We start from the raw sequence: 15,601 nt of genomic DNA, 5'->3' as shown, positions 1-15,601 counted from the left end.
AGTAGTGAGAGCAGAGTAGTAGTAGTAATATAAGCAGGGTTCGAACTACGGGGGGACTCGGGGGATCCGAGACCCCCTGAAACTGACACGAGACCCCCTGAAAACATGATTTGGGAAATGTTGGGGGGTCTCTAAAATATTGGCAAAATGTGTTTTATTGATATTGAAATCGTGTGTAACGGGAACAATTTGCATATCCGAAGTGTTGTGTTTACATCAAAGATAAACAGTTATGACAACGACTGCATACTGCCAACACAGTCTATCCCAATAATATCTCACGAATTCTATTTCTAGGCCTGTTTGTGTGGTTGTGCCTCTTTCCCGCTCGTTTTGATACAATGTATGTTGTGGGTGTGGCCGAAGTTTGAGAAAGTGTTTTTTTTAATCATTCCATCTTCAGTCAGATCAAGTAAGTGCAAGTGGTCAGCGTTAGCAATGGCTAAACGACAGCAAGGCACTCTTTTTAAGAAAAGCAAAAGTTCCGAGGAACAACGAGATGTTCAGTCAGCAGATGACAGTGGACAAGCGTCCGCAACCACCTGCACTACTAGGAACGCCTGACCCATGGTCAGCATGCAGCAGGATCGAGCAGGCAGCGTGTAGCTATCTGCCGGTGAGTCCACGTCCATGGCCAGCAGCACGAGCCAGCAGTGGACAGAGTGGAAGTCTCGAAACCCCTGGCTGTTTACAAAGGATGGCAAGTTGGGATGCTCTGTCTGCCGGGACGCAAAAACCATTTTTTCGGAAATTGGAAGTGGCACACACCTGTCTGAGGAATGGATACACGGGGATGTAAGTAGCCAGACACAATTCGGGTTATGTAAAAAAATATACAAACATAGGGATAGCAACGCGCACAGAAGGGCAGTCGAGATAACCGAAACCAAGCAAAAGGACATTCTACTTCTATTGCGATTAATGCCAAAGCGACAGAAGAAATGGCACTGTCCTTTAGATCGGCCTATATGGTGGCCAAGGAAAGGCTAGCCTATCAGAAGCTACCTGCTATAATGAAATTGCAAGAGCTGAATGGGGCAAAAGTGTGTCATGTGCACAAATCAGACAAATCATGTGCTGAAATTATTGGTCATATTGTGCAGGAAATGAGAAGAAAGTTAGCTTCAAACATAAAAGAAATTAATTCAAGAATCAGCCTAACCATTGATGAGAGCACAGTGCACGGACGTGCCTATCTCATTATTTAGTAAGGTGTGACGTGAGTGGGAAAGGAGACGTGGACAATGTATTTTTGGACATTGCAGAGCTGACACTGGGCACAGATGCAGAATCCATTTACAATAGTTTGAGACAGAGTTTGCGCCAAGCTGGGTTAGATGACGAGGTTTTGGGCCGGAACCTCATTAGCATCGCCACAGATGGTGCTGCAGTCCTCACCGATAAAACCACTGGGCTGATTGCTAGGCTGAAACGCGATTTCCCCAACATACAGTCAATCCACTGTCTCGCCCACCGCCTTGAATTGGCTGTCCATGACGCATTCAAGGAGGTTGCTGGATGTAACCACTTAGAGATTTTCACCTCCAAGCTTTATTGCTCTGTACCACCAGTCCTCAAAGAATGCACGCTTGCTTGAGGAGGCGGCTGCTGACCTCAATATGCAGGTTTTAAGAATCGGCCAAATATTCACTATACGATGGGTGGCTAGTAGCTTTAACACCGTGAGAGCAGTGTGGAACAACTACCCCGCATTAGCGAGCCACTTCAAAACAGCAAGTGAAGATCCAGGTCGAAATGACACGGAGAGAAAAAAATTCCTGAGGCTATACAAACATCTCACACACACAGGGTTTTTAATGGATCTGGATCTCCAAGAGCAGGGAGAAAATTAACCGGCGCCAGTTCTATCAGTCGGTGATTGACGGACTTAAAATGCGCATGCCAGAGTCGGACCTTGTCCAGATGTTGAAACCCCTTGAAAAGCACTTCTGGCCAAAAGACCGCAACGCGTTAATCATGTATGGAGAAAATGAAGTACGGAAACTAGCGAAAACACAAGGCGAGTCGGCTAAAGAGGCAGTGGATGAGTTTCGTGACTGGAAGTTGCAAGGTGGCGCTCCGGGCAAAACACTGGAAAAGTGTGTACAGCAAGCAGGACATATCTCCCAACTTCGTCAGAGTGTGAAAGGGGGTTTTCGGCCGTCAATAATACGGACAGTAAAACCCGCAACAGACTGTGCAAGAAAAGCCTGTCATCGCTACTTTTTGTGGATTTAAATGGACCCCCACTGGAGCGTTTTGACCCAGCACCCTTCATCACATCATGGATTAAATCAGGTCATCGCCTGTCCACGTCATGGGTTTTTGGACCAACAGCCAAGGAAGACGAGCCAAGGCCTTTGTGGTCTATTCTGCTTTAAGGTAAGACATGCATTTAATTATTCCTATATGCTGGGTTTGGAAATGCTTGACGGATTCGTTCATGTTTGTGGTGCCTATTTGTTGACGCTTGTTGCCGTGCAAGATTGGTTGTTTTATTGTTACTTCGGATTCAGGGCTAGCGATGTCCAACAAAAGCAGGTGTTGTGCAAAGACTGTGCAATAATAATTGCATTTCAGTTTTATTTTGTTTATTCCTTACATGGTACATTCTTAGCTAGATTTCATTTCGTGATTTTAAATTACATTCTGCACTGAAAATTGTTTTTTTTTTTTGGAAAGAAGTGCAATAAAATTCAGTTGTTTATCGTTGTTCCATAATCGTGATTAATAATTGTGATTTCAAATAAGATCCAAATAATCGTGATTATGATTCAGTTTGGTTGCAGATGCCGTGGTGTATGGTTTGTTTGGCTGGAAAGACAAGCAGTTCAGTTTATGAGAGGTTTAGTTGGAGTTGATGGGCTTTCATCCATTTCAATATGTCAGAGAGACGGTCTGAGATTCGTGCTGAGACCGTGTGGTCGTCAGGTCGTGGTGGTGCTAGACAGTATGGACAAAAAGATGCCGTGGTTGACAGTGTCAAATGCAGCCGATAGGTCAAGCAGGATAAGAACTGAGGACTTAACTGTCATTCTGGCTTCTTTTAAGGCTTCTGTCACAGCCAACAGAGCCGTTTCAGTGGAGTGGCCACTTTGAAACCCAGATTGGTTTGGGTCAAGGAGGTTGTTTTGTGAGAGGTAATCAGTGACCTGCATTAAGACCGCCCTTTCAATGATCTAAAACTTGTTTTATAGTTGACGTGTCGCTCACGGCGCGTGATTTTCTGCGCGGCACGTAGTCGTGCAGCAGTCAAAATTTGTAACTTGGTGCACGCAGAGAACGATAAACCGGATGGACCAATTCGAAAACAGGCTCACGGCTGATGGTTGTGTCATGTAAAATATATTGTGCAATTATTTGTAAATAAATGATGATGTTAGGAATTTTATGTTGTTTCATTCACCGGTATACACTGGAAGTGGCTTTGAGTATTATGAAAAGCGCTATATAAAACGATCCATTTTTATTATTATTATTTCATCATGAAAGGCAACGATAATTCCCAAGTGTGTCCATTGAAGCACACCATTTCATAACAAACAAATAAAGAAAAGGTAACACAATAGTCCTATAACAATATTCTAAGTACTATATCAGACTATAATTGTGATAACACACCAATTGAAATTTCAACTTCTGCAGGCTCATCAGCTATTATGCAAGTAATCTGGATATTCGACAGATATTCACAATAAGGAAATAAGGTGTCTTTTTTTTCAAACCAATATCAAACCAACTTTACCACGGTCTTAAGCGGCAGCTGCAGCAGCAACATTTCCAGAAAGGTACTGGCTTGATTAAATTAATTCTGGACTCTATATCCGACCACATGAAGACCTCGGGACACTTCAGTTTGGCTTTAGGGACCCTCTACTCACTACCACGTAAGTGTTATGTTGTTTGGAGCTGTAGAAGAGGTATAAAAATAGCGTTTTGTAGCGGTGACATGATTTGCCCCCGTCACTTCCAGGCTAACGACTTTTGGCTAAAAACGGTCAAATCGAAATTCTCAAAACACATCCGAATGACATGATTTTGATGTCAACTCAACGTATGTACTCCCAACATCCCGTAAATTGATCTAAAGTGCATTTTACTCTGAATTATCCCTTTAAGTGATTAATAGGCAAGGCAATTTTATTTGTAGAGCACAATTCATACACAAGGCTATTCAAAGTGCAAAATAATAGGAGTATACAGTCATGTGAAACAAAGTTAATCTTTCAATTCTAAGGGACAGAAGTCAAGAGCTGTCTTGCAGTCTTTGTAGTTGTTTATTTTCATGCCACTATCTTGAAACACAATAAACCAGTCTACCACCACCAGGTCAGAGGATTCAAAGGCAGTTAAATGCATCTCCAGTTTATTGAAATGTAGCCTCACTTAGCCCAGATTGTTGATGTAAAGACGGGGACCCATATGTCCTGCTGATGAATATTGTGATCACAATAGTGTGACTGGGTGTGTGTGTGTGTGAGAGGGAGAGAGAGAGATATGCATGCATAATTTATGTTGTTTTTTTGTAGACATCAATAGTGACTGGTAGTGCTGTGCGATATGGACAAAATTTTATATCCCGATAATGATATATATCCGGAAATAGTATTTTTTTACCTGAAAATTATATAAATATATATATGAAATAAATGGCAATTTCTGAATTTTTGAATGGCAATGGCGTCTGTGATTTTGGGGTGTCTGCGGGACTGCTTGTCATAGGGCAGTTGTTCTCAACCAGTGGGATACCCCCCCGGTCTCACTGGCTATTATTAAATGCAACAAACTCACCCATGTAAAAATGCAAGAAATTGGACTATTTTAACATACACACAAATCAATTCTTTCATAAAATCTACCAATACAGTGAGTGTCGTATTTTGAGCCTGTGATGCGAACGTGACGCAACGTCACTTGAGTGCTATATAAACGTCCGCACTCGCGTCATAGATCCACTCACTCTTAGTCTCTTGCCAAGTTCACTTGTACCAGTTCTAGTAGTTTCATATTCTGTAAACTTCAAAACCCAAACAGTCCTTTTCAAGACTAACACACCCAACATTATTTTCTAGTATCCCCATCCCCATCTCTCAATCCTAGCCAGTACTTTTTTAAAAAAAAAACTCCAGTGTGCAACTACCCCTCTTGTCTTTTTCACCGGGAAAAACCAGCTGCGTCACAAAAGGGCTCTGGGCGCTCTAGGCTCTGGCGCTAGCTTTAGCTCTCTAGGCTCTGGCGCTAGCTTTAGCTCTCTAGGCTCTGGTGTTAGCTTTAGCTCTCTAGGCTCTGGCGCTAGCTATTGCTCTCTAGGCTCTGGCGCTAGCTTTAGCTCTCCAGGCTCTGGCGCTAGCTTTAGCTCTCTAGGCTCTGGCGCTAGCTTTAGCTCTCTAGGCTCTGGCGCTAGCTTTAGCTCTCTAGGCTCTGGTGCTAGCTTTAGCTCTCTAGGCTCTGGCGCTAGCTTTAGCTCTCTACTCTTGTGCTAGCTTTAACTCTCTAGGCTCTGGCGCTAGCTTTAGCTATCTAGGCTTTGGTGCTAGCTTTAGCTCTCTAGGCTCTGGTGCTAGCTTTAGCTCTCTAGGCTCTGGCGCTAGCTTTAGCTCTCTAGGCTCTGGCGCTAGCTTTAGCTCTCTAGGCTCTGGCGCTAGCTTTAGCTCTCTAGACTCTGGTGCTAGCTTTAACTCTTTAGGCTCTGGCGCTAGCTATAGCGCTCTAGGCTCTGGCGCTAGCTTTAGCTCTCTAGGCTCTGGCGCTAGCTTTAGCTCTCTAGACTCTGGTGCTAGCTTTAACTCTCTAGGCTCTGGCGCTAGCTTTAGCTATCTAGGCTCTGGTGCTAGCTTTAGCTCTCTAGGCTCTAGCTTTATCTCTCTAGGCTCTGGCGCTAGCTTTAGCTCTCTAGGCTTTGCCTCTCTGGCTCTTTGGGCTTTTGCTCTGTGGGCTCTCTAGGCTCTGGCGCTAGCTTTAGCTCTCCAGGCTCTGGCGCTAGCTTTAGCTCTCTAGGCTCTGGTGCTAGCTTTAGCTCTCTAGGCTCTGGCGCTAGCTATAGCTCTAGGCTCTGGCGCTAGCTTTAGCTCTCTAGGCTCTGGCGCTAGCTTTAGCTCTCTAGGCTCTGGCGCTAGCTTTAGCTCTCTAGACTCTGGTGCTAGCTTTAACTCTCTAGGCTCTGGCGCTAGCTTTAGCTATCTAGGCTCTGGTGCTAGCTTTAGCTCTCTAGGCTCTAGCTTTATCTCTCTAGGCTCTGGCGCTAGCTTTAGCTCTCTAGGCTTTGCCTCTCTGGCTCTTTGGGCTTTTGCTCTGTGGGCTCTCTAGGCTCTGGCACTAGCTTTAGCTCTCTAGGCTCTGGTTCTAGCTTTATCTCTCTAGGCTCTGGCGCTAGCTTTAACTCTCTAGGCTCTGGCGCTAGCTTTAGCTATCTAGGCTTTGGTGCTAGCTTTAGCTCTCTAGGCTCTGGTGCTAGCTTTAGCTCTCTAGGCTCTGGTTCTAGCTTTATCTCTCTAGGCTCTGGCGCTAGCTTTATCTCTCTAGGCTCTGGCGCTAGCTTTAGCTCTCTAGGCTTTGCCTCTCTGGTTCTGTGGGCTCTCTAGGCTCTGGCGCTAGTTCTGACTCCATGGGTGCTAACTCTGGCTCCGGCGCTCCCAGAATGCTACATAGTATGCCGCGTCCATCGTTGTTGAATTCCTTCTGTCAGTAAAGGGGTTAGCAGGACACGTGACCCCGTTTTTGCAAGGTAACTGAGAAGGAGGCCGTTTAAAGGTCACTGAAATAGACATGTGATCACGTACGTGTTTCCGTGTAGGGAAAAAAAGGTATGTGAGCATTGGTGGTTCAGTGGTAGAATTCTCGCCTGCCACGCGGGGGCAAGTTGCGTATAGCTGTAACACAGTGACAGCCAATGAAATTGCACCATTTTTGGTGCTGTCCGAGGTTCTGATCCAAACTCTGAATGATTGTCGCGACCCTGGTTCGAATCCCATCTGTGACAAAGTTAAATATTTATTGAATCAAATTAGCTGTTTGTATTTTAAGACAAACAGTTATTTTTGATTCAATAAATATGAATCCCACTTTGTTATTAATTGTACTTATAATTATGTTGGTTTATTATTAGTATTTTAATCATTTATTGTATTTTACTGGTGGTCTATTATTTATAAACTATTTGAAATATGATTTAGTGAATTAAAAGCTTTACATGTTATTTTTTATATATATATATATATATATATTCAGGCTGAACAGTGAGACAAGAGACGGTTTTATGCACTTCAACTTGTAGCTAATACTTTAGCAAACATGTTTGCAATGAAAAATTGTTCTTATAGGAAATCTGCAAGATTTTTCTGCAAGATCTTTACTTTTAAAATAACCTTTTTAAAGAGGAATCAGTGTTTTTACTGAAGGATAGAAGTACTTTTATCACTGTCAGAATTTATTACTTAAAATTGCTGATTTTAGATCCCTCAAAATGTAAGATCCAGGATGGACCTGCTGAATTGGCCTTCTCTGTGACAGACAGACAGAAATAAAAACCATGAGGCAAATCATTTAGAGACCAAAGTTTGTATCAAGGTCCCTCTACACAAACATTTTAAAATACTTTTTACATAATAATACTAACAAAATAATACTTTTTACATAATAATAATAAATCAGAATAAACAAATACAGATATATACAGATATTTTATGAAAGATCATTTTTTCTTCTCCTCTTTCCATCTCTTTTTTTCCTCCTCAAAAAAAGGAGACTTGGAGAAGTCCATCCAGCTCATCTCTTTGGTCATTCCCTTTTTGCCATAGAGGGCATGGACTTTTGAGGGGCAGTAGATGTACTTCCCTGCCACTCCAGGGAAGTTGGTGTGAATATGTGGGCTGTTTGGTCCCTGTTTCAGCTCCACATGGCAGAACCGACAGAGACGGCCAGGTTGTTGGGAGTCGGTTCTTTTTCTTTTTTTTTCGTTTTTTTCTTCCACTCTTTTCTTTGTGTCTTCCAGCTCCCTCAGAAAGAACGGAGTGGATGAAAAATCCTCAAATGACATTTTGGGGTTTGAGAGTCCCTCGGCAGCATATATTTTGTGCACCTTGGTGGAGCAGTAAAAATACCGCACAGGCCCTTGTTGGAAGAAATAATGTATTGAGGATCCATCCGTCCCATATCTGGACTTAGGCTGTCCACAGGCGAGACAGTTCTTTGTCTGTCTTTGTTTCTGTTGTGACTGTTGGTGCTGTTGGGTCTGTAGGATTCCTTGCACAATTCTTTCAATGGAGTCTTGTGTCATGGGTGCAGGTGATGAAGTTGTTGGGGGGTTAAATTGTACAGGGTCAATGGTGACTACAGGAACTGTGGCAGTCTTACTCCCCTCAGTAAGAGAGTGCCACAGTTGCTGAGTCTCCAGTAATTTTTCAGGGCTTGTGTTGAGCGAAGAACTGGCATTTAAAAGCTTTGCCCGGTGCTTCACATAGCGGGAGATGTGTAGCCTGGTTGTGGGGTGCAGCAAGCTGTTGGGATCTGTGGCAGCCTGTTGAACCACATCTGCATATTGCTGATCCACAAGCTTTAACATGTCCTTTTCCCCATGAAATTTCTGCAGCAAGCCATCAACTGCCTCTTTCATTGGTGTTGTCCAGCGTGTGTGGTCAAGGACAAAGACCCGTCCACCTGTTTTAACGGGTCCAATGCGGGCACTCCGTGGTGAGGATCTCAGAGGGAGAGGTGTGGCGCCTGACGTTTCTGTAACGAAATTTAAAAAAATCTGTATTCAAAAATAGTCTCTCTTTTTCATGTTATTCAGTGATGATGTAATGAAGAAATGTGTCTAAAACATTCTCTTTATTTACCTGCAGTAGCTAGAGGTTCCTGCTTGGTCTCTGACTGCATCTCCTGCCTTCCTGGAGCAGAGGGTTCACCAGCAGAGAGTGGGTGGCTGGTAGAGGGCATCACATCTGGAGCTTCGACTCTGGAGGGGGAGGGTGTCTGCACAAGCGACAGAGGCAAAAGAGCAAGTTGTTCTTCGCTCTTCTTGCTTCTGTGCTTGTCCCAGTCCAGAGGGACTGGACGGCAGTCTGGCTCTTGGTATTCAAGGCCAAACCTCTCTCCAGTGTCTGCTCCGTCATGGTGAAGTGCTGGATACTTCTCCTGCCCTGTTACCCTCTTGGAGGCACAATTGATCTCAGCAATTAATGCTGGATCAAACACAGCAGGCAGGATGACATCTGGCTGCTTGAGGTCCACGAGTCTTTGAAAGTTCCATCGGGCCACACCTGTCATGCCCTGCGCCTGGAACAGTTCAGTTGACACGTGGGTTCCTGTAATCCACTGGGCCTGGTGGAAATGGTACCCCTCCTGCTGTGATGTGCCTCTGACTGGAATCCAAAGTGGGACTTTGGCACCTTCTCCAGGTATGTGGTTGAGCTGAAGAGTTCCACCATACCTGTACATTATCCCCTCAGACAGCTCAGGGTCACTAAGACACCCGCGGAGAATGTGGACCCTCTGTATGCGCCAGGTCTTCAGCATCGATGGCTTGTACAGGGAGACATCATTTGGGTCCTTGGTTAGGTGAAAATGTTTCAGCACATTCTCAACCCTTTCCAACAGCTCTCTGGGTGGTGGTATCTGAGTCCTGCAGTGCTCACGTACATGCTGCTTGGTCGGATTAGCCGGACGGATGTTGCAGAACTCATAGGCCTTTTTTAGCCTTTTCAGGTCTTCCTGATCCACCACAGAGAAGGCAGCAGAGAGGAGCTGACAGAAAGTGCTGTGAAGCGGATGATGTTCCGACGTGCACTCCTGAGAAAAGCGCCTCAGGCAGTGGAACAAGTCCAGTTTCACAACAATTTCCGTGTTGTATTGAGCCCTTGAGGCACATCTGTTTTGCAGGTGACCAGAGGTTGCTGCAGCAATGTGGGAAGGGGTAGTCTTCCACGCATCCCAGTCTAGATGTTCACCTGGGATGGAGTTTGGCATCTTAAATGCAGCGCAGCAATCCCTAAATGCGAGATGCAAAGATATGAGATATGTTACATCATTTACCCTAATTTGCTCAAATGTAAACCTTAACAGGCACAACATTAGTAGTTTAAAAAGGCAGTAAAAAGAGAAGATGACATTTCTCACCTGTCTACCCAGTGGTAGCCTGCCTTTTCCACTCCAGCATCACTGTACCTCTTGGCCAACCCTCTGTACATTGGTTCCAAGGACCTGTCTGATTCTGACTGAACCATCACCCAGGATAGTATCATCCAGTTCTCGTTCATGATGGCATAACTGGACATGACCCCAGATGCCAAAGTTACTTTTCTTGCAACTTTCCGAGTGTGATCGGATCTGAGCACGTGCCCAAAAGTGCCTTTCAGAAACTGAGACATGGCTGGCTCTTGATGTCTGAACTCGCTGATTAAACAGTCAGTCAGGTAGAAACTGGAAACAAAGACTCCACACCAGCCGTCTGGATCTTCGTATCCGCCAAAAGCATAAGGTGTTATTTCCTTCCTCAGAAACTGCCCTATCGTCTTCTGGCCATGCGCGCCAGCCTCAGCATCCCAAACGCTTTCTATGGCTTGCAGATATGCCAGATGAGCTCGCTCATACTTGAGACGCATGAGCTCATTCACTTGCTTTGCCATATCTGTTGGTGACTTGCCAGAGCGCCTCAGCTCATCCATTACTGACTTGCAAATTGCCTTCTTGTAAGTGAGAAATGCAGGGAGAAGGTTTGTAAATCTTTTTGGTAGCTTCTCTAGCCATCGTGGACTGTCAGCAAACCAGTTCCTCCGACAGGCCTTACAGCACAGTCGTGAAGACAAGATGTAATATTGACCACTGGAGCCAACAATTACTCGAGGCCTGCCCACACCTGAAGAAACCACCTGTGGATGGGGACAGCCATGGAGACACGGAAGGATGTAATTGTTTCTTAATCTACCCATAATTTTGGTTTCAGGTTTCCAAATAAAAAATGGATGGAGCTGGAAGAAGTTGGGTGATGGGAGCTCAGCGACTGTATCGATTAGTTCAGGCTGTGGAGGAAGACGCCACAGTGAAATTGTATTCCCTGGGTTACGCACGGGGCGAGACCCAGGCCACAGCCCAAGATCTTGAAGCTCTGTCCTCATCCATAGTTTTTGATGTTGGGAACAGTTCCAGCTGCTCATGTCATGGTCACGCTCTGGCAGAGGCACAGGGATGGGTGGTTCTGCTGAGGAAGTTCAGACATGACACAACTGTAATTAGAGACTTAACAAAGAAAATATATATTTTTAGGCTGAACGAGTAAAATGGCTAAAATAGAGTGAAGAAAAACATTTAAAAAAATGTTTACATGCTTTCTATACTTACCATCTTTAGTACTCTCCTTAAAAGTAAGTGCTCTGGATGCAGAGGAGCAAGTAGCACTTGTGTTGGAATCTGAAAAGAAGTGACATCTTTTTGTGAGACTTTGAGGCAGTTGTCACCACCTTGACATTTTCAAGCATTTCAACTAACTGTAAACATCTATGCAAAAGTGACATATATGGTTGTATTCGGAAAAGCCGAACAAAAAACAATATGAGAGTGAAGTGAATGTATTACAAACAAATTTTTTTTAAATTGAGGGGAAACACAACTGTACAAAAAACAAGTTTTAGAGGTCTTCAAACAGTGCAAGAAAACACACTATAAATGTATCTAGCCAAGACTTTTGAAGGTTGAACCTTGTAAACAAAAGTGTTGGCTGCATAAAAGTAAAAAGTGCAGTCAGAAAGGTTTTGTTGTTTTCACACAAACTGTAAAAAAGTAATTGTAACTCCAGTCAGTGTCTCTGTTAGTTGAATACTAATTAGATGGGTGTATAACACCCCTGATTCCCCCCCACCCCCCTGTCACTCTCCATGTGATAATTGTCTGTCCCTGGCAGGACATTGCTGCCTCCCCCACATGCTGGCTTAATGGGACGTGTTCTCACCTGTGAATAGCCACTCAATCACCTGGTACTTAACATGTGAATAGTGATAGGTGTGGCCTAGGAAGCTGCTGCAGTGTGAGACTACAGAAAATCCAAAGATTTCTGTTCACTCTCTTTAAAAAGGGCCAGCTATATAATTTATTTAAAAATATATATATTTGAAAACTAGAAGTTTTGAGGTTTTTAATGGTGTCACTTATATGTTTCAATGACAAAAACTCACAGAGTTACAGATGTGTTTTTGGAGATGTGTTAAAAATGCCCACCGGTGGGCTTTAGACCCCAGAGCACCATAATGTGATAATATCATTTTAAAGTGGTGATTGAAACTATACTGACTTGTGCGTTAAACAGATGTGTCATGGAATATTAGTGGAAACATACCTGTGAATGACTCAGATGGTTTCTTTGCTCTTGTGTCTTTTGAGCCTGCAGTTTCTGTCACAAGGAATGACAGCTCTGGTGGTAGGGGCACAGGTGTCTTCCTTTTCACAGTTGCTGGGAGTGGACCCACAGAAAAATATTAGAAAAATTAACCACATATTCAACCCAACATTTGATTAAAATAACAGTATTGAATGATTTTTACCGTCAACTGTTGATGTTTGCAGTTCATCAACTGTATCAGGAGGTCTGGACTGAGTCGAAGATGGAACTACAACAGAAAAAGCATCGGTCATTCAAATATTCATGGTGAATGTAAAGAGTTGATGTTAGTAGGAACTCAAACAGCCATTAGCTTGCTTCTCCTGCTTTTCAGAGCTTCATAAACAGTCTCACAATGTTTTCATATCTAATTCCCACACACATAGCAAACTAAACTGTTTCTCTGTCCAAGCAAGTGAAGCAATGTGGCTCAGTGAACAAGCATGCATTCAAGTGTTAGTGATGCTGGGCATTGCTTGATTTGTTTCAATGATAACAAAACTGAAGAACAAAAATCTATACTCACCCTCATTTTGGTTGGATCAATTCATAGTCCTTATGACAATAAGAGTGACAGCAGCATACAACCAAATATTTAACAGGAACATGGCCGGAACATGGCCCAAACGCAAAAACACACAGAACAAAATGAGTTTAAGTTTCAGTTTTGGAGGGTCATTCATCATGAAAGAGAGTCACACTCCAATCCTGAAACCTGTGAGCTAAAAACCTGTCTTTGCTGCTGAAGAAACTTCCTCTTTGGCTGCTGCCACTGATGGCACAGCAGCTGATCACAAAGAGAAACAGAGACATAAGTATTGGAACTATTAAATAAAAAAACAGACTCACCCATCATCGATTCTGTCTTCCAGCCACTGTGATAACAATGGACTTACTGCTTTCAGATAGGACCTTTGATGGTGAGATGCTCAACATGGCACTTTCCAGCTCCTCATCTTCATCCATCACTGTACAAAAAAAGGAATAAAAATGACTGGTTCCATTTATAATCAGTTCAAAATGACCACATATCATGCTCGATTTAATTTGAAAAATGTTATATGATATATATATGATATGAATAAGAATATTTACAAAATAACTTGCCCAGAGGTTTAGTTGGTGCACGTACAGCAGGCCTGGAAACAGAGGCTCTGTGCTGCTTCTCCCGCAGGTAATGCTGCAGCTTGTGCATGCGTGTCCCTGGAAGGCAGTTCTTTTTAATAATGAAGTCTGCAAAGCCATCAGCTCTGCTGTCCCATATCTCCTTCCAGGTGCTTTTGCTACGGGAGCCGAAGCCCACCAGCTGATCATCTTCAGAAGATGCTGCTACAACACCCTCAACATTTAAAGTAGTCTGAATCTCTGTAAAACTGAGTGCATATTCCACAAATGTGAAGAGACTGTCTTTGTTATGCCCCTCAGTTTGACTGATTCCTAAAGCCTCTTCCTTCTGGAGATTCTTAATCAGGTACAAAGTATACCCAACATCATTCTCCAAAAGCCACCTAAAAGACTTCCCTTTATATTTGCCAAACTGCAGGATGTAGTCTCCATGCACCTCTGTCATATCTGTGACATCACCACCTCTCAGACGGACCATACTCAGAGCATTCTGTCGCACAAGCTCTGCTCTCATGGGTGCAGATTTATCTTGAAGACTCTTCTCATCCTTAATGTGTTTGGCCTCAGGAGAAGGGTCCTGGAGGGGAAAACCAAGAGGCCCCTTGCGGAAAACTACTTGAATTTTCCCAGGAAAGAAAATAGTTTTCTTCTGCATCTTAACCTGTGAAACAGTAAAGTAAACAGTTAATTTTTGGTTTTTAGATTCCACTTTGAGAAAATACTAATGACATATGTATTTTACATGTTATTTTCACATCAACTTTAATATTCTAGCTCAAAGGATAGTCCTATTAAAAACCTGTTACTCTCCATCATCTTATCCTTAAAGAGGTCAAGATGAGAGCAGAGGCACAGGTAGAGAGAGATAGGACAGTGTGTGCATATGAGTGCACAGATTTTTTAGTGTGTATAAGAAAGAAAGAGGAGGGAAAAATACTTTGAGTAATAATTAAATTGTCACTCTGGAGCTTTACTCCAATTGTATTATTCCAAAAACAATCAAAAGTAATCCCTTGATACACAGCCTACAGAAAAAAATAATCAATATTTATGTAATGTCATTACATTTATGTATCATTTATGTAAATAATAAATATTAACTGGACAGAAAGACCGGAGTCCTAAGATGCGTTAGCGACACAAGGTGGGTGTAAGATAACATACAGTAGCACCGATAGCGCCAGCCTCTTACAGCTGGCGTTAAGTCAACACATCGTTAAAAAAAATAATAACTCAGTAATAACGACCAGATAGCTTACCGTTATAACATGAAAGCCTATACATGAATATGAATGAAAATTTTCATTCATCATTTTACGTTTCATTTCATTCATCATTTGACGTATCATTACACAGCGTTACGTTGTATTTTATCAGCAGTTACTATGAACTTCGAACTAAAGTTTATGATGTACTTTTTTTAAATATCTATCCACGAAGGCGGGTGAAAAATAATATACAGTAACAACGATAGCGCGAGCTTACAGTAACACTGGTAGCTTACAGTAACTGGTAGCGCCAGTTTCTTAAAGCTGGCGTTAAGTCAACACATCGTTAAAAAATTGAATAACTCTCAAATAATGACCAGATAGCTTACCGTTATAACATGAAAGCCTATGGATGAATATGAATGAAAATTTTCATTCATCATTTGGCGTATCATTGTAAAACGTTAAGTTGTATTTTATTAGCAGTTACTATGAACTACGAACGTCATTTCATGATGTACTTTTTTCAATATATATCCACATTAATATGTCCTTACCTTTTATCGATGAGCACACGTAAAAATCTCTGAAAATCAGCGAAGCGCAGTCCCGTTCTCATGGAAATTTACTGGGAAAACTTTTCAAAACTTTCTATCGGCATCCTGTAGAAAAAGGCGAAACAGCGCCAAAACACGTAGTGGTCGAAAGTATATTACATCCGTAGTGGTTTAGCACTACCATAGAGAATGAATGGGATTTGGTTTAGGGCCGTTTAGCTAAACAATTCTCGGCTGCCGCGCGGGAGGCCCGGGTTCGATTCCCGGCCAATGCAGCACTCTTTTTTTTTTTTTTTTTTTTCTGTTCATCTAACCATTTATTCATTGTCTGTCGCTTCTCAACA

General features: G+C 42.9%; 1 protein-coding gene across 1 annotated transcript; it reads right to left on the bottom strand.

Moving 5' to 3' along the window:
- Window positions 1–6,820: 6,820 nt before the first annotated feature.
- On the bottom strand, window positions 6,821–15,534 carry LOC142391713 (uncharacterized). Its single transcript, XM_075477717.1, has 8 exons — window positions 13,475–15,534; window positions 13,264–13,335; window positions 12,531–13,154; window positions 12,326–12,439; window positions 11,335–11,403; window positions 10,114–11,194; window positions 8,835–9,985; window positions 6,821–8,727 (listed from the first exon to the last, which is right to left on the bottom strand). Exons 3-8 carry the CDS (start codon window positions 12,619–12,621, stop codon window positions 7,691–7,693), a joined length of 3,543 nt encoding a protein of 1,180 aa, XP_075333832.1. The 5' UTR covers window positions 12,622–13,154; window positions 13,264–13,335; window positions 13,475–15,534; the 3' UTR covers window positions 6,821–7,690.
- Window positions 15,535–15,601: the final 67 nt, after the last annotated feature.

This window comes from Odontesthes bonariensis, chromosome 11 (assembly GCF_027942865.1).
Source record: "Odontesthes bonariensis isolate fOdoBon6 chromosome 11, fOdoBon6.hap1, whole genome shotgun sequence".
Taxonomy (NCBI): domain Eukaryota; kingdom Metazoa; phylum Chordata; class Actinopteri; order Atheriniformes; family Atherinopsidae; genus Odontesthes; species Odontesthes bonariensis.
The sequence above is the reverse complement of the archived record's forward strand: the minus strand, read 5'-3'. Positions and strand labels throughout refer to the sequence as shown.